The sequence below is a fragment of the Thunnus maccoyii genome, chromosome 2 (genome assembly GCF_910596095.1).
Source record: "Thunnus maccoyii chromosome 2, fThuMac1.1, whole genome shotgun sequence".
NCBI lineage: Eukaryota > Metazoa > Chordata > Actinopteri > Scombriformes > Scombridae > Thunnus > Thunnus maccoyii.
The window spans coordinates 21,330,566-21,356,146 of record NC_056534.1 but is presented as its reverse complement, the minus strand read 5'-3'; the positions used below and the strand labels follow the sequence as shown (position 1 = coordinate 21,356,146).

General features: G+C 39.1%; 1 protein-coding gene across 3 annotated transcripts in view; it reads right to left on the bottom strand.

Annotated features, from left to right (window-relative positions):
- LOC121884031 (glutamate receptor 2-like) overlaps positions 1-25,581 on the bottom strand; it is a 101,081-nt gene that overhangs the window by 52,419 nt on the left and 23,081 nt on the right. For all 3 annotated transcript variants that reach the window (XM_042392560.1, XM_042392553.1, XM_042392570.1), the window contains exons 3-11: positions 12,680-12,919; positions 11,200-11,321; positions 9,967-10,041; positions 9,144-9,197; positions 3,872-4,030; positions 3,160-3,327; positions 2,504-2,608; positions 2,306-2,413; positions 1,012-1,075 (exon numbers count right to left, since the gene is read on the bottom strand). In XM_042392560.1, coding sequence (XP_042248494.1) covers positions 1,012-1,075; positions 2,306-2,413; positions 2,504-2,608; positions 3,160-3,327; positions 3,872-4,030; positions 9,144-9,197; positions 9,967-10,041; positions 11,200-11,321; positions 12,680-12,919 — 1,095 coding nt within the window. The remainder of the gene's footprint in view (positions 1-1,011; positions 1,076-2,305; positions 2,414-2,503; positions 2,609-3,159; positions 3,328-3,871; positions 4,031-9,143; positions 9,198-9,966; positions 10,042-11,199; positions 11,322-12,679; positions 12,920-25,581) is intronic.

Genomic DNA, 25,581 nt, shown 5'->3' with positions numbered 1-25,581 from the left:
CTTGATCGTGACATCTTTTGTGTCAAGTATTTCCACACCCAACAACTTATGGATATGATGGTGACATCAATTTTTAACAAGTATATTGCCAGCAAATTCTGTATATTGTATGTCCCTCCAGAAGAGTTCCAGAGACTTGTAGAACCAGTGCTAAGGCTGAGGAACACCATTCTTCAAAAAGACATTCCCTCATTTGGTGTTTTGATAATGGTGGTGGAGAGCGTCTAACACGTCAGTCCAAAATCTCCCATAGCTGTTAAATTGGATTGAGATTTGGTGACTGCAAAGGCCATAGCATATGATTCACATCATTTTCATACTCATCAAACCATTCAGTGATTCCTCGTGCCCTGTAAATTGGGGCATTGTCATCCTGGAAGAGACCACTCCCATCAGGATAGAAATGTTTCATCATAGGATAAAGGTGATCACAGAACAACTTTGTATTGATGTGCAGTAACTCTTCCCTCTAAGGGGACAAGTGAACCCAAACCATGTCAGCAAAATACCCCCCACAGCATTACAGAGCCATACAGTGAGCCACCCTCACTGTAGGGGTCAAGCATTCAGACCTGGACCAGTTTCCCTTTAATTTGTCACCCGTCTACATATATATATATATATATATATATATATATATATAACATTGATAGATGGTCTTTGGAAATGAACAGCTGTATCCCTCTTGAAAAGATTACATATGGATACAATACCTTTCTGAAAATTTGGCAGCCTTTCCTAGAGTATATAGGCACATCACCTTAGGGATGTGATCACTTCTGGCAAGCCAGAGGGCCTCTTTGTTTTTCACTCCATGACTTTTTTTTCTAACTGGGTTTATACAGGAAAGGAATTAGGGTTTCTTTGATGTTCTGTGTTCTGTATAATTGCTGACAATAAATCTGAAAATAAAAAATAAAATATTAAAAAAAAAAGTATACACATTTACATATATATATATATACACACACACATACATACATACATACATACATATACATATACACCTACCTTCATAGCGGTCATTGTCTTGAAACAGCTCAGCATTCTTTTTGAGCATCACGTAGGGGGCTTCCTACACACACACACACACACAGATTAATCTCTATTGCTTTATCAGTTATTGCTAACTATATGGCATTCCTGGCCAACTGGTATCACCTGGACTCGTCTGAACCAATTCGATAATAGAAGCTTTATGCTTTACAGTGATGCAAACATATTATGATGTGTCTTCTATGAAACCAACATGACACTAATATTACCTCACCCTCAATTTTGTCATTTCGGTTTTAAAGGTACAGAAAACACAGCCGTTACATTTATTAATATCATCACTTTGCATCATTTTTGCACCACATTCTTCATGAAAGAATCTTTGTGACTTTGACAATCCCTCATGAAAAGGTTTATTACTATACATGACCATAGATTTACATAACATAAAATTTGAATTAATCCCCTACAAATAATAGGAGAAAACATGTTAACAGAGGTTGATTATGTATTCTGCTAACATCATGCAGTTTGTGGGGAAGATCTTCTGCCTCTGAAAAGCAGGTGTAAACAGAGCACAGACGGAATTTACAAGAGCCAAGACAAGGCTATATCTAATGTGCATTTACATATTGCCTTATAACTAAAGCCCGGTGCTTTTCTTAATGAACACAATATCTGATTATTGTAATGAGCATGGGAAGTTTTGGTTTGTTTTCATCAAACTTCAATTTGAAATTGATCATGAATGTATTCTAAAATCGCTATAGTCTGCAATTATATTTTCTTTCTTTAGTTAAGACATGTAAGTGAGTTTTTGGCTGCATTTACCCCAGAATTAACACCTCTGCCTCCACCTGCTCCACTCTGAACTGCTGGACCTGCTGCTCTGTCTCTCCCTCTTCACTGATGGCTTATGTGTATTTTGTGTTACTCTGTCACATCATCCCCTTTTTGTTTCCCATGAACATGTTTATTGCCTTCCAATGCATTAATATTAAGATATATGCTAAAGAGTCTTATTTTGAATTTATTTCCAGTGGAGTTGAACTGTGGCCAAAGTATACATTTTGTAGTAAGATTGTGGTAATATCCTAGAAATCCTGCTGCTGAACTGTGCCAATGAGCTTTCCTTCACTGGCAGAATGAGCTCTCCCTCACTGGAGGACTGTACCCAGTGCAGTCTTAGTAAATCTGATGCTAAATACACGCAGATTGCAGATGCAAACTCACAGACAACCGTAGCGTACACTTGTACATTGCCATTCTTTCACTACATCTGGCCCATTAGTGTCATGGTGTTTATTACCAGTATAGTTGTAACGATGACTGTCTTGTTCTCCATTCCCATGGTGTCGTTAGGGTAAAGGTCTGACTTTGTCACCACCATCTTATCCACCTCATTCCAATAGCCAATCTAAAAAAATACATGCACACACAGATAGATTATATATCTTACACATGGCTACATGCTATCATGATGATGTCAAATTGATTCTTCAGTTACCTTCACAGGTCCGTTGTTCTTCAGCTCCATGACTGTCACTGAGTAGTTGACTCTCTTCCCGTACTGGTCAAACTGAATATTCCCTGTTAAACCATCTACACGTACCTACACACACAAACACACACACACACACACACAAAGGAAAAATCAATAAAAACTGTATTTTTTATTTATCTCATAGGTATCTCTAGAAAACATGTGGCTGTTGCAGTTGCTCACTTCAACCTCTTTTTCTCTAAATACTACTGACTGTTTGAAACAACAACTCTTCCTCACTGGACTCCTTAGCGGCCACCAGAGATGTAATGGTACACAAAATCTGCAGTTCTAAAAGTAGCTCACTTTTCAGGTCAGGGTTAAAATTAGGATAACATTTTTGTCATTTGTTATGAAAAATGAAAAACAATAAATAATGGCTCATTAAATCATCAAATGAAAATTGAAAATGGTCTATTACGACAAGTGTTGCGCATTCATAATGAACTTAAATCAACCATAAGAACCAGCAGTGCAGTTAAAGCTTTTGACTTTCAGTTCAACAGTTCGACTCAGTCGCACTCTGTTTTCATGTTTTTTACACCCTACCACCATCACCAAAGGCTGTACAGTTACCAGCTTTCATAAAACTGGGTCAGTCTATCTCTCCTCACAGTTACCTGTTTAAGGGCACGTTCAATCTCCACCCCTTGTGCCCAGGGCACTGCTGGATTGGCCAGACAGTCCCCACTGTTGCCACGACGACTCATGTCTATCCTCTGCTTGTGGAGGAAGCGGAAGGCCTCAGTCATCACATGGACGGCATCATACGTAAGGGCTGAGGTGTACTGAAACATGCAAACACACAAAGACCCTGCATGTTATGGCTGAACAGAGAAAGAGATATTGTAACATCATCCTTGTGCTGCCTGCTGAGTAGTTCTTATAGGATGTATTAGAACCTTTGATTCAGTTATTTAAGCCATCATCCACTGTGGGTGCTGTGACCTGTTAAACTTTTTCTCTCTCTGGCTGCTCATCATTACATATGCTGAGTCACCATTTAAAAGTCCAACAGAAATTCTAGTCAAGATCATGAAGTTTCCTAATAAAAAGTTGTTCAAATCATGTGTAAAGCAATTATAATTTTACAGCAGACATCACAGTGCTTCACGATATAATTTTAGGAATTGTAGTATTAGGTTTGTTTATTAAACTATTCTTATTCTTCTTATTATTATTATTAGCATTATTATTGTTATAATTAGCTTGGTAATCCTTCTCTGGTCCTTGGACCAGGCAGGTTCCAGCTCCTCCTCACACAGCATACTGTAAATTTCTGGAACAATTCATACTAACCTAAGTGTGAACTAATGAATGTCTAAATCTTACCCTGATCCGTGTATCAGCTCCAGGATACTCCTTTTCTTCCAAAGCCTCCCATCGTTGGTCAAACTTTGCCACCACGGGATCATCAAAGTCTACTAGCTGAAACCCAGATACATTTGCTCCTCCATACTGGATTTTAGAGAGGTCGCCATCAACAAAACCCTGGAACACAGAGACAACGTTCATTTAAATTGATGACTTTTTCTTAACACTGACTACCTTTTAGTGCATGTTTGTCATATTTCTACTAATCTGATGGAGGCAGTGCTGAACTGGTAATCTGGCATACCAGGCATTTTCCCAGTGGGCCCATGCACCTTGGGGACGATATAATTTAAATTTCTAATATTCATTTTTTGATTGCTAACGACAGGCAAATAAAGCAGGGACAGTGGCCCACTGGTTCTTTTTCTACAATGACACTAGGCTGGCCCAATCACATCTCTTACTGGGCCGGCCCCGCCTCTCCTCCTCAGTCCTCCATTTCTTGTGTCAGATGCTGTCTCAGAGCCAAACATCTGTGCATGAAAGAGGGCATCTTTGTCAATTGCCAAGATGGATGAGCAAAAATGAAAGAAGGGGGGTGCAGAGGAAGTGTGGGCCAAATAACTGAAAAATCTAGATGCCAATGCCGCCAAATGTGCAAAAATCACAAAAAGGTTTGCTGCAGGGGCTGCAGCAGTGGCTTTCACATCTACAGCAATAGCAGTACCCACCATTATGCAGCAACAGGTGGAAGAGAAGAGGTGGCTGGCCATGGCCACTGCCAGGCAGAGAAGCAGGCATGTGACAGGGCAGCCAAGGAACAGAGTGAGCAGGAGGAGAGTGTAGTTGAAGACGTAAGCGGGGAGTAGTGGCATATCATCGCAGGGACAGTATATAGGATGGGTAATTATTTAAAGGAAAGTCAAGGAAAGGTTAGCGCTCATGATATTTGATTAATTGTTTATGATATTTGATTAAAGGCCACAGGCCTTATTTTTATTTCTAATTTTAGGGAAGTTTGACACACCACTGTTTCCAAACTGAATCATATTTGAATTATGGCCAAAATGTCAAAGTCACTAATGACGTCATTCAGGGAGGAGCTTTATTGGAAGTGACATCACCAGGGGAGGGGTTTACAAGGGAGTCTAGGAAACACTGGTGTAAAATTCCAGTATTTGGTAAAACAAGGAGGAGTTCTAGAAAATCAAATAAGACAGGCTCCACCGTAGGAGGAGATATGAAGAGTATCTAAGACGATGTTTGTGGTCTTTCAGGTAATTGATCCATGGACCAAGCCTCAGTTTATTTGTATTGCACTTGATACACAGTAAATCTTATTACATTGAACGCTGCCAGTTTCGTTGTATTTCTTTGAATTTGGAACAGCTTGATTCTTGGAACAAATATGTTGTGGGAGACCTGAAAATTTATTGGCCCATCTGAAGAGTTTTTCCACCACATAAAATTGGTGAGCGAGCCAGGAGAGGCACAGGGAGCCTGCGGCCTGGACAGAAAATCTGTTGACCAGGGCAACAGTGGCCACCAATAAAGATAAGCAGAACCTATTACCACATCTGCTAACATTGTTGTTTCTGGCTTCAGATTGCATCTGAACGGGCAACAGGTAACAAATGTCTCTACTTTAAAGAAGCTAATGATGTTATAAAATACTGTGATTAACAAAAATGGCAGAAAAGAGTTTAATGTAATGCATGCATGTTTTGGGGAATGTTTGGGTAAATGTTTTGGGATGTGCTATGGTGTGATGCTTTGCTATGTGCTAACTGATGCTTTAATATGTGCTAGCTGCTATGGTGTGATGTTTTGAAACAGTTTGGACAATATTTAAATAGTGCTTTGAAAGAGTTTGAATAGGTTCAAAATAGAAGAAGCTTAGACAGTGTTAGATAGGGTTGTTTACGTTAGATTGTGTTGTAACAAATTTAAAACTGCTGGCTAAGGATAAATGCAAATATGGGACGACTGTTATTCATGTGGACATGAATGACTCTCAATTACACCAATTGGAGGTCACTAAAATTAATGTTGAGTCGCTGTGTACATATGCCAAGACAATGTCGGACTCCGTAGTTTTCTCTGGGCCCCTGCCTAATCTGACCAGTGATGACATGTATAGCCGCATGTCACAATTCAACCGCTGGCTGTCGAGGTGGTGTCCAGCAAACGATGTGGGCTTCATAGATAATTGGCAGACTTTCTGGGGAAGATCTAGTCTGATTAGGAGAGACACCATACATCCCACTTTGGATGGAGCTGCTCTCATGTCTAGAAATATGGCTGAGTTTATTAGTAGACCAAAACCATGACAACCCAGAGTTGAGACCAGGAGGCAGAGCTGCAGTCCTACACGCTTCTCTGCGCTTCCATTAGAGCAGTTACCTACTCTAAACCACATAGAAACTGTGTCTGTCCCCCGACCACTTAAATCAATTAAATCTAAAGTAAACAGAGGAGGATTAATTTATAAAAATCTGATAAAAATTAAAACCACAACTGCAATAGTAAAACAAAATAGGAGAATTAAATGTGGACTCTTAAACATTAGATCACTATCATGTAGAGCCGTATTAGTAAACGATTTAATCTCAGATTATCATATTGATTTATTTCGTCTACTGAAACCTGACTGTGTCATGAAGAATATGTCAGCCTAAATGAATCCACTCCCCCCAGTCATATTAATACTCACATTCCTCGAGACACTGGCCGAGGAGGTTGAGTTGCAGCCATTTTCAACTCAAGCCTAATTATCAACCTTAGACATAAATTTAATTATAAGTCATTCGAAAGCTTTGTTCTTAGTCTCTCTCACCCAACCTGGAAAACTTTACAGCCAGTTCTATTTGTTATAGTGTCCTCTTTTAGCGTATCTGTGATCAGGAGAAGGTTCGCTTTTTCGGTCAGCTGGATTACCATCAAAGAGGAATCGTACACGTGTGCTTATCCCCCTTTTCTTTTGGAGCTTCTCCCCTCGCTGGACAAAACTATTACGGGATCCGCGAGAGTTGTTGTTGCAACCCAGCACTCTCAGTGTTACCTGCAGAAGGAAGAAAAGATTTGCTTCACGGAGACGCGGATAACTTCTACGCCCCACTGTCTACCGACTGAGTCGACCATCCTGTGTTTCTCTGCTGCTCGCCGAGAAATCAGCGCCGTCAACCTTGAGAAACCACGGATGGCGCCACCAGTACCATGCACCGGAGGACCTGCTGCTGGATTTCACTGATGGACTCACACACACACACACACACACACACACACACACACACACAAACACACACACCGGCTTGCTCCGGAGAACGACACGAGAGAGAAGTCGTCTGGGCAGAGATAATATTAGATTTGTGTGTTTATAAGCTTAGTGCTTGTACTGTTGTTGTGTGTTTTAACGGACCGCCAAGTCCCGTTTGCTGCTGTAATCCGAGGAGTATTTTTAAGTTGCTGCCTGTTTAGCCTGTGTTCACCACACTATACTGTTTGTGTTATCCCATTTAGATTTCTGTGTTTGTACCACTGCGAGTGAGAAGTAAGTTGTTTTGTCAGTTCACAACCAGACAACGTGCGTAATGACCACCATCCGTACGCGCGATCTCTGTAGAAAAAGCAACCACTGCTCTCCTCTCACGGTTGCGGGACCGAGAGTCGGTCTTCCCCCTTCTCTTTCCCCTCTCTTTTACTAACACACACACACACACACACACACACACACACACACACACGCCTACACATCCACCTAATCACGCACGTTTTCCATACATCTGATGGCCAGATAGCGTGGGAGATAGCGCCGCCCTGCTCGCTTGTTATCCACCATCCATAATTTAAAATCCATCCAGACATAATCCATAATTATCTCTGATAATTATGAGTTATAACTAATAACCAAATGCACTCCTTTCAAACCCAACAACAGTGCTCTATATGAGAAGCTAAATTTAGAGAGTTTCGATAATAAAACATCCTGATTGACTGTGTCAAATGCTTTACGCAGATCGAACTATGGGACATCCATTAACTTTGTACAGACTCATTTCTAAAAGCCAGAAAAGATATGTACAATGAGCAAATTGAGGCACAGCTAACACTTTTTGTTGATGGCTCATGTTTTAGGGATGAGACAGGAAGCCATGCTGGCTATGGCATTACCAAATTGAATGACAATGCAGTTTCTCAAGCTAAGATAAAAGGGCTTGATCAACCCTGTTCAGCACAGCTAGCAGAGATCAAGGCTTTAACAGCAGCCTGCAAACTAGCAGAAGGGAAGAATGTTAACATCTATACAGACTCCACCTACGCAAATGGTGTCTGTCATATTTTTGGTAACATATGGAGAGAAAGCGGTTTTCAGAGAGCTGATGGCACACCCATAACTCATGGAGTTGCGATAACACATCTGTCACTCTGGTGGCAAAAGGTAACAATTTTGCAGATGAATTGGCCAAATAGGCTGCCATGGGTACTAAACTGACAGCTTTGCTTGGTGAATTGAAAAATCCCACACCAGAGCAACAGTCACTTATCAAAACACAAGTGATGGCAGCTCTATTAGCTCAACCAGAACCTCCTGAGGGACTTGGACTCCCTCATCCAGGCCCCTCAAAAGGGTCACTGGATAAATCTGAGGGGTTGTGAGATGATTAATGGGAGAGGAAAGAAGAAAAAGCAAATTTCTGATACACAAATCTGTTTTCAGTTTTTTGACTTTTCTCTAATCGTCACTGAACATGAACATGAGATTAATTTGTCTTCTGTGACAGTAAACACAACACATGGGTTTTTTTCTTGGTTATTTTGGTTCTCAGTTGATTATCAATGAGTTGGCGTGCACTGTAGCTCATGGTTCGAAGGGCACTGGCCCATTTGACCCAGTTTTACAACAGCACTGGTTACAGAAAACAGTTGGCACACAGAAACCCAACAGCCATGGTGGCAAACCCCTAGAAGGCACAAATTCACTGCTCTTCCAGTTAAGTCCTGAGACATAAACATAGCCTCTTAATACATTACATTACATTATATATGTCATTGTTTGTCTTGTACTTTTGTTTGGGCCCATTACTCAGACTAGGAGGCTGGCCCCCTGGGGTTGTTGACTGTAAACCTGTTATTTGACACCTGACCTAGCAAAATGTTTTTTTAACAATATCTGGCCCTTTAACCATCACTTTCATTTATCAGCCACACAGAAGCAGAATTTGGTCAGACTGGAACTGAGCCCACTAGCCAAAGTGTTCGGTCAGGTTGAAGCAGACAGACAGTGACTCACCAAATTAGCAATGATGTAGTGGTATCCCTTCACGTGCCTGCCTATAGTGATCACCTGGTCAGAAAAGAGTAAAACCTGTGTTAATAATAAACAAGGGACAATTATAAAAAGTCATGAAAATCATGTATTATTGTGTTTTTTTAACATTTGCCACCCTATTGTGGCTCTCTGATGAATACCACGCATCTCCAAAATGTTCATTTTTCACGACTTAAAAAAACTGTCCAGTTTTAAGCTTGTACTTATAGAAGATAAATTGATGGGTCAGCAACCCTGACCTGAAAACAGCTGCCAGTGGATGAATAGATGGATTAAGGAATAGATGGATTTAAATAATCTATTCACAAAGATAATGAATCAATGAACTATTTGATTCAACATAGCACAGGTAGCCCTGTCATGAAGGCTGCCATGTTCATGATTCCTAAGGACACTGTGATTGGTTTGAAATGTTCAGAGAGAGCCTTGCGAAGAACAGATACCAGGCCTGGAACTGGTGCTCGCAGGTCTGCCGAAGCCCAACAGAGAAGGAGAAACACCAGAAAGGAGTTTGATAGTACTTAATCACAAGCTACATGTTTCAAATACTGGTGTTCCTGATTTAGACCCATTAAATGAACACGCCTGAATTATCTGTATATGTAAATATGAAAGATATGAAATTTAAATTGGAAAATTAAGGCTAGGATGTATTGCTACTAGGAAGATGGTTTCACCAGAGAAGATTCACCCCTCTGTTGGTCTTGTGAAAACAGAGTCCACTCAATATTAAAGATGATATTCCTATATTAGCAGTAGTAGTAGTAGTAAGACTGGTATCAACCTGTTCCATGATGTCTTTGACTTTGTCTTGTTCACAGTCTAGGATGATGCGTCTCTCCTTACGAATTTCCAGGTCCTAAAATCACAGATGAGTAATGGATAACATTTAACATTTATCAATCAACAAATTTAACAGAACAACACTGTTTTAACAGAGCACAGTGGGGCATTTTTGACAGCTACCATTTCCAGCAAACATCTGGATTTAAAGTCAATGACTATTTCAGAATGCCAGGATTTATTGGTCTCCTGTTGATCCACAGGATCAGGATCCTTACTTTCATTCTAATTTCATGGTGTTGCCTATAGGCTTTCTTCATTCACTGGCTACTACATGACTGGAGTTGAGGGCGTGCTTGCGTATGTATTTACCATCATCACGTTATATTTGTATGGAACATAAATAACCTGAATATCCTCTGGAGGTGTAAGTCACACTGAATGATATCAATATGGGTTTCATGTCTGTGTGTTCAGATTTGACTGAGCTATGACTCAGAGGAGTAAGATTTATGACTCTTCTTCACCTCAAGCAGTATCTTTGCCTCAACTTCGACTTTCTGGCGCCCCCCTGGGGAGGCTTTTGGCTTTCTCCTTTAGCTTTGTCCTGCTGAATGTCCATGTCTGTTACAGACCAGATCCTGTGATTTCCCCATGATTAAAATACTGTCCAGAACCATGAGTTAATTTACCAAGGAGCATAGAGAATATTTCATTCCCCACCTCCCCCTGTAATGTTCCCAATGGAGCTTAAGTGACCTAAATCGAACACACCCACACTGTTGCATGATTAAGAGGTGCAATGAGGAACTTCTACCTTCAGTGATGTGTGCCTCACCTTTCTACTGTTTTTTCACAATTCTGGTCACAGCTGTGACTGCTGAGTGCTTATTCAGCCCAAAATGTTTGAAAACTACTGTCTACAAGAGAGTTTGTGGGGACTGGTTATATTATGCACTGAGAATAAATGAGCAAGGAAGTTGAACCTAGTGCAACTGTAGAGGACTTCAATGCATAAAGTGTTTAATAGATGAGTACAACAACAAACTCAGTGATGATTGAAACTCATTCTCCAGAGGGGAACATAAATGTGTGTATGTGTGTGTGTGTGTGTGTGTGTGTGTGTGTGTGTGTGTGTGTGTGCGCGCGTGTGTGCGTGCGTGCGTGCGTGTGTGCGTGTGTGTGTGTGTGTGTGACTGAGGGTGGATTGCATGTATGAATACAGCATCTATACCTGAAACAGGGAGCGGTAGGCTTCATCCTTCCTCTCATCTTTCAGGTTTCCTACATTTATTGCTGTGACAACCCATTTTTTCTCTGCTGCAGTGTCCAGAATGACCTGAAGAGTAGAAAGACCTACACACAAAAACACAGACATAAGACACAATCAGTGAATCATAATACTTAAGTTCAACTGTAGTCTACAGAGGTTAAAAAAATAATTAGATGGCATATTGTGGATGTAAAATAGGACCATTCAAACATGACAGCCAGTTGGACCAACAACTCACATGTGACCTATACCATTTTCCATGTATGAATGGCCCAACAGAACTTAAATGCTTGGGCCTCAGCCATAAAAAAATTAAATTTTATTAAGCTCTGCTGACTTAAACCAAATTGTCTTTAGTTTTCACTCACTAAAAGTAGACAAAACAATAATAATCATATGATAAGAATGTGACTACACTGGGAATAAAAGTAATGCATTTGACTATAACTAATTCAAAAGAAGATGCCAAAAGGAAAATCTCCATCACCTGATTTAAAAACATGGTAAATTACATATAGTATACTGTATATAATTGTGTTTACTGACTTCTTACACACAGTATACTGTATTGAATTTACAGATGACATTGCAATTATAAAATAATTACATACAGTACACTATATGTTATTTACAGATGACATCACAATTATAAAATGATTATATACACTCACCAGTCACTTCATTAGGTCTCAATCTAATGCAATCCAATACAACAGCTCTGCCATAAATTCTACATTTACAAAGCTTATACATTTTCAGTTTTTGTTGACATTGTCAGAAAGGTGATAATTCTACTTCATGTTTATTATTGAGGTCATAGTGAGTGGTGGTGGTGTACTGGGGTGCATTATATTGAATGGTGTTCCCAATATTCCTCATTTATGTTAATGGAGTGGACAAAATATTAGGAACACCATTCAATATAATGCACCCCAGTACACCACCACCACTCACTATGACCTCAATAATAAACATAAAGTAGAATTATGACCTTTCTGAGAATGTCAACAAAAACTGAAAATGTATAGGCCTCGTAAATGTAGAGTTTATGACAGAGCTGTTGTATTAGATTGCATTAGATTGCACAGGTAAGGTAATAAAGTGGCCAGTGAGTGTATAGTATACTGTATGTAATTTGTGTTTACTGACTTCTTACATACAGTATACTGTATGTAATTTACAGATGACATTGCTTTTCTAAAATAATTACATACAGTATACTATATGTAATTTACAGATCATATTGCAATTATAAAATAATTACCTACAGTATACTGTATGTAATTTCATTATTACACTAACAATACATATTGGGATATAGTACATTTTAAACCAGAAACAAATCAAGGTGCTTCATCACATTGATGCAGAAATCTTCTGAAAATCCAATAAAAACACTCAAATTTCTATTTAACAGTCCATTCATTAATGGCCTCATTACCTCTATCACTGTCGTATAGATAGGCAAACTTTTCCCATTTGTAGTACTCCACTAATGAAACTAGTGGTCCTTTGATGTCCGGCCTCATCTGGAGAACAAACTGATTCATTCCCTCTGCTGGGAATGAAGGTGTGATGAAAGAGACATGAAGCGTCTCACAGAAGGATGTGATGGTGTTTACTGACTTCTTGTCGTAAAAACCAAAAATGGCGTAGACACCTCGAGAGAACTGAGAACAAACTGGGAGAGGGACAGAGAGAAATATTTTAATAAAACATTGATAAATTACATCTGGCAGAGAGAACAAAACTCATGCTGTTAAGCTAGATTTAAACAAGTGAAAAAGGAAGGGTGTCCTTGTGTTCATCACTTTATGAAAATTTTTACCTTCTAAAATTTTAGCTCTTTGTAATAACATTACATTATGGCCATAATGGCCATTAAAGGCAGCTGGTTTCTGTGTTTACACTCAGTCTGACACAGAGATAAACGTTTGAAATGATTCATGTCAAATTCATGTTAACATCATTTTCAGGAGGCTCATGCAGCTTGCCTGAAAACACGTTGTTGCTGGGTCTCACAGGCCACCCACATGTTTCAACAAGAAACAAAGGGAGTCCTTAAGAAACTCAATTTCCCAGAGTCCTTGGTTGTTCGCACCCAAATGTGAACTCCACCCATGGACCCAGGCTAACAAAACCAGAGCTCCCCCTCTCCACTTCCTCTTTCTCCTCACTGCTGCTAAGGGAGCAGTTCAGCTGCTTAGCTCTCTCTTTGTGGCAGAAGATGTGAGAGCCTGCCTAAGACTCAGTAACCAAATTATCTAGTGCCAGCGGCTACTACACAGGTCTGCTGGCTGATTTTACAAGCACAGGAGCCACGAAGCAGAGTTAGTTTGCCGCTATCTCTGTAAGGACTGAACAAAGGAGTGACCTGGGCCCTCTGGCCCTGCACAGTTGGATCACCGACAGCCCAGCAAAGCCATTACCATTCAGCCTCAGAGCCACAGCTCTTCCCCAGCCTGGTTCACCCGCTGGACTCATCAAAGCAGCAAAACAAAGTATCTCTTTCTCCATGGACTTGGTAACATACTGGGCACAGTATAGTCCAGCACATGGCTAAAGCACAGAACCGCTTAATTTAATCAATATCGATATACATGTATTGATTTGATTTAAGGTTATTCATTGAGCTCTATTGTTGTGATTTCTGTTTATAGTCAGGTTACTGTATAGTCACACCACTAAATTGATGTTAGCATGCTTCACACATGTTAAATCCAGTGACTAAGCCTTGCATGCAGCTAACTATCTTCTTTACTAACTTGGCATCATATCCTACACAAATTGACTTTAACATAGACATACATTTACACACTTTTTGTTCTGACCTAACACGTGTTCAACACACGGAGGCAGAACAAAGAAGACACACTCCCTTTTGCTTTTGTCCTCCCTTGTTCACAGCACAATGGAATATGTGGTTCCAGCGCCATCTTTGATTTCACCATCTTTGATTTCACCATCTTTGATTTCGTCATCTTTGTAGTTTTCCTTTGTCTCAGCCAGCACATGGTCTGAGTTCTGCCTTTATTTTTTGCACCTGTTTTCCTACACACACACACACACACACACACACACACACACACACATACACACACACACAGACACACACCACACACACACACACACCTGTATATAGTCGCACTAGCTAGATTACATATTGTGTGTTTTTACTTTTGTTATCTTTTTAAATAAATGCTTTTAATGCTTTTAGATATATATATATATATATATATATATATATATATATATATATCTGTTTAATGTTGCACAAGAGTGAATTTTGCCAACCTCTGCTCTGCAAAGAACTCCAAAATCCTTCAACCTTAACTACCTATTGATATGGTAATTTTGGTTATAGTTAAGTAAATTATAAATCAGAGTTCCAAACTGATAGCTTAGTAAATTTTATGAGACTGAATCAATCGATTGGCTATCTTTTCCCTGACCCCAGGGTCGTTCCCTGTAATTATTAGTTCTTATTAATAATTTCTATTGATTTTAATAATCAGTAATCCTCTTTGATAATCATTAATTATTGCTGATAGCCAAACCTGTAACCAAGGCCCAATGTTATGTGTGAGCCCTCGTTTCCCTGAGTCTCTATAAAAGAGGTGGCAAGTGCAAAGTTAGCATGGCCTATAGAGTCACGATAGTCACATTTGTGAGAAATGCGCCAGGTTGAAACAAGGTAAAATAATAATTTAAAACAACACATATGAACACTAACTGGAGTCCTGGACTGGATACAGATCAGTGACAAGCACAGACAAGTTAATGTTTGTCTGGAGAAACATGACACGACTGAAAAGACATGACAATCACACCAACACACTATTAAGACCCAAAACAGAAGAAGCCTCCAACACATTTAACACTTACAGCATAAAGCCACTGCATGGAGCTTCTTTTTCACATTGTAAAAAAGAAAAATATTTGGAGGAGCGCTCAGTGAGTTTGTGTTCATGGGAACTATAAGCCTTCTATTAAATGTAATGAGAGGTTGAATAGTGTTAAGATGTCTAAGTTATCAATCTGTTTGCATGGTTTAGCACAGATTTCCAATTCAATATTTTTTCTACCATATGAACCCTAGGAGGCTTTGTATACACTAGGAATGTTGATTATTGATCAATTATCAATTAATTTCCATTAATAATTGAATCAATCGTTGATCTAGGTGGGGAACCAGGTTTCTCTAAACTCCTAACTGAGTGCTGTAAGTAGGTTTCTCATTTACATAATGTTTAAGGTTCAGCTTACTGGAGAAAGCAAGGTTACTTAAGAAATGTATGTAAATACACTGACTGAGATGAATATGTTTTTTAACAGGCTCAGCACAACTTCCTCAGCTGTCCCCTCCTCCTCCCCTAGCTACACAGACCTTACAGCCTCCCTGTCCCTACAGCTGCTTCCCTTTCACACTGTCATCCCCCTTCCTCTCCCCCTACCACCATCATGGACTACATCACTTTTTCAACCTTTCTCCACAACCAACATTTTTTACATTTTACAAAGGCTTGCCTGATTCTCACCAATTTCTCAGGTGAGAAAAGGTGAGAAAGAGGGCTATTTTGCAACTTAAATATTTATCTTATTACTGTATAATAAAAGGGGGCAAACGTTTGCTGTAATGTTGGGACATTTGCCTCTTTCTACTTAATGCATGGACACAGAGAAGTCCTTTGTGTCTCTGTGTCTGCTGCTATATTTAGTTGTCCTATTTTACTGACCTTGTTCTATACTCTAGAAATAAAAGTTCAGTTTTATCTCTTTGGGTATAATATTGCATTAAAATGTAGGCCTATTATAAACTACATTCATGTATATATTTATATCCTCTGCTCAGAACATAAGCCCGTAATTTGATCTGACTCAATCGCAAACTCTCTTGGAAACCTCACATAGCTTATATAAAGACAAAAGTGTACATGAGTATGTCAGTTCTAAACAAAGTAAAGTACATGTTGGACTACAAAACACTTCAAATGTTGTATTTTTTTTATTTTATTTTACCATATTTCAGTTAGTGTATAGAAATATAGGGTAACACATATGGAACTAATATAAAACCATTCTATACACCACAGAAAAGAGCAACAAGAATTATAAATAAGGTGGATTCAAGGGAGCATACTAACAGACTGTCTATGATAAAACTGAAAGATTCAATGGGATTAAATACTCAGTTATGTACAGAGCCAAAAACTTTGAGATTGTTGCCTGGAAATTTGCAAAGGTTGTTTGTGTTGGGATCAGCTGATGAGGATCACAGAAGGAAATATTATTTTAGAACCATGTATGCACGTAGTACATTGAAGCAGATGTGTATTTCAGTGTACAGTCAAAATGGAATGTGGAATTCTCTTAAGAATCATTTCAAATGTTCTCCAACTATTATTCACTTTAAGAAAATGTATAGAGAGAGAGTAATTGGATAATATGAACTAAATGAGTAATATTCATGTTAAGTCTTGGGTCAAATATGAGCATCCACATGTGTCTTAGATGAGTGTTAAAAGTCCTGGTAGACTATCCAGATTATTTTGAAAAGGGGGCAGGTATTATCATTATTGTTTCTTCTGCCTTCTTCTTCAATCCAGGAATATTTATTATGATATTACAAGTCGCAGCTTAAATTTTGTGTGAAAAGAATAAACTGAATTGATTAAAAGAAAGAAAGAGTGTGCTGGTAATTCATATCATTTGTCCAATTCCAGGTATAATTTCATGGTGTTGAGCTCCCTCTGGTGGTCATTGTTAAGTTACATAAAGTCCGTTACACCAGTCTCCATTTTAGTTGCTGTATAACTGGAGCTAGTGTGCAGTTCAGCATTTTCTCTCTGTGAAATTTTGAGAATATATGCCTTTGAGTATTATATACGTGCATTTGTTGTATATAAGCTAAGTAGCAGGCTAAGTACCCTGGCTGGTTAGCTATTCATGTACTCAGGTTCACCCAGGGCTTCTTATTTTTCCAATCTCATCTCCACCAGTACACGCAACCCCAAAGTCCTGTTTGACATCATTAACAACATTGTCACTCCTGCACCTCCGGATGTGTCTGTTTGGTCAAATAAGGACTGCAGCAATTTTCTCTCCTTCTTTGTTGATAAGATTAGAGATGTCAGAGCTAGCATTATCCCCTAATTTATTCCCCTCTCTACTTATGCTGTTCGGCCGTCAATTCTGGACTGTTTTTCTCCAATTTCCATGCAAGACGTCACTGATCTGGTGGGTAGTATGAGACCCTCCTGTCCTGTTGACATTTTACCCACTTCCGTCCTGAAAAATGTACTTGAGTGTATTGGTACATGTCTGGTCTCTATTATAAACAGCTCCCTGCAATCTGGTTGTGTCCCAGCTTACTTCAAACATGCAGTTGTTCAGCCCCTCCTGAAAAAAACAAACCTTGATCCACACATTCCCGATAATTACAAGCCTATATCCAAGCTGCATTTTATTTCTAAAATTTTAGACAAAGTTGTCGCCAAACAGCTCACTGCTGTCTTGACTGCACACAGCATTTTAGATAAATTCCAATCAGTTTTCCGTCAGAAGCTTTCCACTGAAACTGCTCCTCTCAGAGTTTCAAATGACATAATGATGTCTTCCAATGTGGGTGAGTGCTCCATTTTAGTGCTGCTGAATCTTAGTGCAACTTTCTGTGGATCACAGAGGGAGCGCCTTGGACTGGTTCTCCTCCTACCCCTCTTTCCTGTGGTGTGCCTCAAGGTTCTGTTTTGGGTCCTATTCTGTTTGCTTTATATATGCTTCCTTTAGCTCAGGTCATCAGCAAATTTGGTGATATTTCCTATCACTGTTACGCTGACAATTTCAGCTCTATGTCTCTTTTAAGCCTGATAACCTGACAAACTATATGTGTTGCACAACTGTCTGACTACCATTAAGGACTGGATGTCAGACAACTTCTTACAGCTTAATACTGACTAGACAGAGATTCTTATCATTGCTTCTGACAGTATAGCTCCCAAGGTTGCTAAGTGGATTTGGTCCCTTTCCTCTACTGTTCGGTCTAACTTAAGAAATCTTGGTGTTATATTTGACCAGGCTATGCATTTCAATCAGCACATTAAATCATTGACTTGTACATGTTTTTTCCATCTAAAAAATATCACAAAACTCAAGTCTGTCGTCTCACAACCAGAGCTCGAAATGATTATTCATGTTTCATATCATGGCTGGACTATTGTAATTTCATTTTCACTTGTCTCAGCGAGTCATCTCTGAACTGTCTACAAATGGTCTAGAATGCTGCTACAAGGCTGTTAACCAGGTCCAGCAGGATGACTCTCATTACACCTATTTTAAGTTCTTTACATTGGCTTCCCATCCGTTTTAGGATTCATTTGAAGGCTCTTGTTATCACTTATAGAGCCCTGCATGGACAGGCACCTGAGTACATCAGTGATCTTCTCCATCCCTATATCGCCAGTGGGTCTTCTGATCAGGACCTACTGGCTGTCCAGTAGGTCCTGATCAGAACAGTGATCGTGCTTTTGCAATTGTGGCTCCAACACTATGGAACTCTCATCCTTTACACATACGGTTTGCATTCTCCAGAGCTGCTTTTAAAAAAAAACATTTGAAGACCTATCTTTTTAAATTGGCCTTTGTGTCACCTTGAGTTGTGTGTGATGTGAAGTGATTGGTCATTTGTTTGTTTCTTTTTGGGGTACCCTGTTGCCTGTGTTTTGTTTTTATGTTAAATTTAACTTGTGGCATGTGTTCTTATTGTTTGTATGTCTCTATGGTCTTAATTTCAACTTTTATTCCTGTGAAGCACTTTGTAAATTTTATTTCTGTGCTACATTAAATAAACTTATTATTCAAAGTGAATTGATATTGCCTAACTGAGAACCTACACTTATTCAAGCTTCAAGTCTTTATTGGAACAAATATGTTCATCATTCACATACAGCCCATTGTCAGTCAGACTTCTTTTTTTGCCTCTTCTTTTTTCTCTGTGATAAATTGGTAGAAGCAGTTTAAGCCTTTCTATTGTCGTCTCTGGAAACTTTTCTGAGACACCGAAAGGTTCACTGCCTAGCTCCGGCCCAGACTTTTTATCAGTTGACTTTTTGGGGAAAATGCTCTCATTTTCAGCCAAGACTTCAGGTATACCAGTGACAATTAATCTGTACTGAAGATCCATCATGGTTTCTCTCAGACTTCCATTTTCCTCTTGTAATGTGTTAAACCACTGTGGTAACTATAGTTACATACCATAAGATTCAGGACAGATATTCAAGGTCCCAAGATGATGACGCCTTTCATTGGCTCAGAATTTTAATTTGTCCGCTACTTTGGTTTATGACCAAATACCTGTAAAGCTAATGACACTTTGTACTTTGTACTTGCTAACACGCTAAATTGGTGAACATGGTAAACATTATACCTGCATTATATGTACATTTTTATTAAAGGGTGGGGGAAAACTTCCCAATGCGGACATGGACGATTCTGCATTGATTCACAAAGCCATTTTCTAAATGTTAGTTAATAATGTGACGTTAACGAACAAAAAGGCAAGTGAGGCCAGTGCAGCACCTTGACAGTCTACAGCACGCATACAATAGAATTCATCTTCACAAAAGCCAGTGGTTGAAAGCATTTTTTGATTTAATGAGTAAAAATTGACCTATGCAAGACGACTTTGACTTACGTTTAGTGGAGCAGCAAACTCCAGCAGTAACAAAAGAGACCAGTTGACAAACACACACTGCAGCATTAAACAACTTAAACAACTCTGAGGTGAAGAAAATAACTCTGTTCTCAGCAGTGTTGGGAATAACACGTTACAAAGTAACTACTTTTGGTGGTAATTAGTAATGTAACTAATTATTTCTCCAAATTAAATAACGCAATAACACTTACTGAAATTTAAATGGGCTCGTAACTCGTTACTTTTGTCTTACGTACTTGAATGTAGTGGACAGCTGCAGAAGACAGCAGACAGACACACACACAACACAAACACAACAACATCTGACCATACCGTGTTTCAGAGCTGCGTTGTAAAGTCCACATCATTGTAGCCAACTTGTGGTAAAACATAAGCCTTGTCTCTGGAGTTATAATGTTATACATTGTAAATAATACCTGTTACTGAACTGGCCCTGCTATTCCTGGTTTGAGTTGTGGATCGGCTGTAAAACCCAGAGCACACTTTTGAGTTGTCTTTCCTTTATGTTTGTGAAACTGGATTAAACTGAACTGATTTTGGGTTGTGGGGAAAAAAAACGGAGGGAGCCCTTACTGAGTGGATTGAACTCTGAGATTGTAGGACGAGTTACACTTTTTATTTACAGTTATTGGTAAAGTAATTCTATTACTTTTTGAGAGAAGTCACTATTAACTGTAACTAATTACTATTTTTCAGTAACTTGCCCAACACTAGTGCTCAGTCTGTTTCACCTCAAAAACCCTACAGCTGCTCAGCGTGTTGGACAGTGATGTCTTTCCCCAGAGCTAACGATGCAGCAGAGAGGCTGCTCTCCACTGCTGGAGACATGACGTTAATAACACAGTGGAGCACTCTGCCTCCACCTCATTTTGTTATTCTCATACAAGAAGGATGCTTTCAGATAAATTCATTAATTAACGCAGTAAACTTTTTAAAATAAAAGGCTGCGGACCATTTTTCTTATCTGCTAGTTATGTTTCATATTGTATTTCAGTGGACTAAGGACACCTAAAAATGGTTCGGCACACCGTATACTGAAGCAAGAGACTGAAAATAGGCCCCTCCCCTCTTTTCTATTAATTCAATTGAGAATCGATTCTGAATCGAATCAGACACCAAAGAATTGAATCGAATCGTGAGATTCCCAAAGATTCCCAGCCCTAATTTTTATTGTGAGCATGTTAGCATGGTGTTGTTAGCTGTAGTGGCTCTGTAGTTTCAGAGTTAATTGAACTGGTCCCAGTCTGGCCCCTGTGGCATACATGGAATAGAAGCGTAAATGGTAGTCATTGTTTAGCTCAATGCATCGCTCTGCTGATGTTCAGCCTCAAAGGGCTGCAAACATGCCTGTAGAATCTTATTCTAGTCTCTTCCTTATTTAAACTGTAGCTCATTTTATTATTATAATGCAACTGTTGTATACCATGTTTTACCAAAAATTTGAGACTTTAACATAAAGGAATTTCTGAGTATAACTGTTCTTCCAAACAGTTTCTTAATATCTAAGGTAGGTATTTTGTCTTTGTGAAGTAAATGAGGTAGTTACAGTATCTGCACATTTTATATCTTTCTAATAGGTGCAAAACAAGCGTGTCGAATGAGAGGACTCCATGCATTCATTGCTATCACAATACACTGCACTTTAATAGCAGAGCATTGAGCCCCAGGCCATTATTACATCATGCTGTGATGAAGGCAGAGTAAACTGCATGCATGGAGTCCTCATTCTTTTTGCTTCTCCTCAGTGTTCTACTACCACTGACTTCTGAACATAACATGACTCTACACTGCCCCAATTAAAATGTATCTTTTATGTTTATGAAAGGATATTACAAGATTCATAACTAATAAAGACATTAAGATATTACTATTATTATTACCATTACTATTTATTAGTAGTAGTATTTTTTAATACTCCATTACAGTGTGATATGATCTGTTGAAATGTCACTGGGGAGATGGTTATTAAGTGGATTACTCTGTTCCTACATATGATCCATAACAACTTTTATCTGGGGATTAATTTCAATATAGCTACTGTACCCCTTCATCCTTCCCTAAACATATACCCTTCATAAGCACACACAAACACACACACATACACACATACACAAATATGGAAACTAATGAAATCTAGAGATGCTGCACTAAGGAAGGCAAAAAAAAAAAAAAAAAAAAGAGAAAGAGAAAGTTGTCATTAAACAACTGACAACATTTCTTAATATAAGCAATTTTGGTCTACATTGTATGCAATATGGCTTTAGGGCAAATCATTCCACCGAAACTGCTACCTTGCACTTAATTGAGCAAATTAAATCAAGACTTGACAAACGAAGAATAGTTGGTGCTGTATTTTTGGATCTGCGTAAAGCATTCGACACAATCAATCATGATGTTTTAATATCGAAACTCTCTTAATTTAACTTCTCATCTAGAGCACTGGCATGGATGTCTTCATATTTATCTAATAGGATACAATGTGTTAAAATTGGTGACACACTGTCCAATAACAAAAAGTGAACAATGGGTGTTCCACAAGGGTCAGTGTTAGGTCCCCTATTATTTAGCCTATATATTAATGGTCTCCCTAAACAGTGTCATGATGTAGAGCTACAAATGTATGCAGATGACATAGTTGTGTACACACATGCAAAAACAGCCGAGTTAGCTGCTGCTAAGCTAACAATTGCATTGGAAAGGATCACACATTGGCTTCATCAATCATGTCTGAGTCTAAATGTAAACAAGACAAAAGGTATGTTTCTCTCTAAAACCATGGTACAACCTCATAACACTGATATTCTCATGAAAAGGTGAAAAGAGTGATATAGTTACTGATTTTAAATATCTTGGTGTGATATATTGAAAACTGTCTCTCTTTGGACGCAGCCAAGATATTTATGCATGCTATGATTCTTTCCCATATGTCTTATTGCATCACATGTTGGGGTCAGGCTGGACAAACAGCCATAAAACCTCTTGAGTCCTTATACAAACTCTAAAAACAAAAAGCCAATGCAGTTCCATCACTGTAGGGTACTGGAGAGATACAATGTACTGAGCTTTGAGAATTTTAGATTATTCTCAAATTTGTGCCTAGTTTATAAAATTTTAAATGGTTTTGCCCCTCCTCCACTATGTGACTTTGTGTACACTCGCTCATTAAGTTCTATTAGATCCTCCAGAATATCCTCCATACATGATTGTATCATACCATTTTGTCGCACTGCATTTGGACAGTCAGCTTTCTCTGTGAAAGCCACAACTCAGTGGAATGTCCTGCCTGATGATATGAAGAGCTGCAGTTCAATCAGTGCAGTCACAACCATGTTGAAGAATCTGTTGAAGGCTGCTCAGTTCTGTGGTCACTGAGTCTGGATTTGATCTCATGATCTTCACAAATAATCTTGCTTTTAAAAACTGTACACTGTCCCGATAAATAAATACAAAACAACAACATGCATAAGATTTACTATATATATATAAAATTAATATATATCAATCTTAATGTTGTGATAATGTTCATATTACTGTTATTTTATACTGTCCAAATATTTGAAAAATTATACTTTGATGCTTTGGCAACATAGTTTTTAAAACTTTCATGCTAATAATGACCGTTGAATTAAATTGAGATATGGAGCTGCAGAAAGAAATGGAGCTACAGAAGACTGCTTGCTCCACATACATCTACCTCACCTGTTGTTAGATCAGGAGGAGGACAAAAGAGAGATGAATGAATTATGCTACTTGCCCAAAGTCACATTTGATTGGATGAACTTTTGTAAAAACCCATGAGTGCAGGATGAGTCATCAAACATTTGAGACTGTTTTACAGGAAGAGAAAAGACGGGGATTTTGATGTAAAAAAAACACTGATTTTATGACATATATTTGGCATATAACATTGGCGTATTTAAATACCTATTTTACTACAGTAGCTAAAAATCTTGTACCAACGCTCCCTGGGGTCCGTTTCACAAAGCAGGTTCAACAAACTCTGAGTCTAGTCCTGAACTCTGAGTTGATCTACTCTGAGATAGGAAACTCTGAGTTTCTGGTTCCAGAACAGCTGATTTGAGTCAGTTTATTCAACTCGGAGTAGTTTCACCTGGAGTTAAGCGCGTGCACCACAACTATAAAAAGTCAGCATCAATGGAGCCCCGATTCAACGAGTCGCCATGGCAACGGGGAAGAGGAGGGCAGCGTTTTTCACCCCACTAGAACTAGAAATCTTAATGCGATAATACGGCGAGTTTGAACATGTTTTCAAAAAGAAGTGCAACACCGCTGCAGCTGCAAAAGAGAGGGAGACGGCGTGGGAGAACATCGCTGCTCGGGTGCGTAAGTTTAAATGTAGTCCTTTGCAATCACAATAATATTACAGAGGAAAACTGCTTGATTGGTCGCCTATTAATTTATTTCATTTAGGTCCAATCCCGCGAGGGAGAAGCGCACTTGGCCGCAGTTTAGGATGAAATATAAAAACATTGTTCAAACAGGTGAGACCTCGGCATAATCTCATGGGGGTACCTCACTTTGATCATCTTTTACATTGTAAAGTAAATATTAAGTGGCTGTTTGACTGTGCAGTTGTTTTATCCCCAACATAATGCTGGTTTCACACACATAAATGTCTTCTCATCTACATCATGTTCTGTTAAATAATTAATCCTATTTAAACTAACACAGACTTCTACTCAGCCAACAGAAAGAAGGCAGATGTCCGTAAAACGGGTGGTGGTCCAGCACCGCCACCTCTAACGGAGGCAGAGGAGCTGGCCCTAAGCCAGAATTTAGGAAGGCCAGTGGCTGGCTTCGACACTGTACAAAAAACTTCCGTTTGCAAAGAAACGCAGCGCAACACACAATATCTGCTGGGATGTGAGAGCATGACTACGATTGGTAATGTTGCAAATGTAAGGACGGATTAGGTTTTGTATGTAGATGATGGACTGTGACGTGAAACGGTCTCAAAAAGATAATTGTCTGGAAATGCTAGAACATCTATGCGCGGTCTGATAACCATCTCTCAATGAATATTTAATTCTCTGCGCAGTAATGTTGCACCTTCATCCACGGGATCGTTATCAAAAGGACATGCCATGTTAGTGAAAAAGTCGCCACCTACTGTGCCTAATGGACTTCTAATATACTGACTCTGATTTTTTTAATGATTTTTTTAAATGATAGACGGCAGAACTAGGCTACGCCAAAACTCGCCTGCTGACTGAATGAATGAGGAAATCAAATGGAGTGTGTGGCTCTGAAAGAGGGCGGAGACTGAGAGAAACTTGAGGTTCAGTGAGAAAAACCTGGTCCCGACCAGGTTAGGTTCATAGAGTCTGTTACTACGGTAACTGACCAAGAGCTTAAGTTACCTCTCTCTCTGAAACAGGCTAGAGTTATCCCTCTTTCTCTGGTTTGAGTTACCTCCCTTTTTGAAACGGAAAACTCAGAGTTTCCCTCATTTCAGGGTTAACAGACTCTGAGTTTTCACTAAACCTGCTTTGTGAAACGGACCCCTGATCACTCAGATGTATTCAATGAGGAGCAGGTACACTAGAGGCACTACTCGCAATTTGGCATTCAGACAGGATCCTTTTCTTTTAGTAAAGTGAGTGACGGTAAGG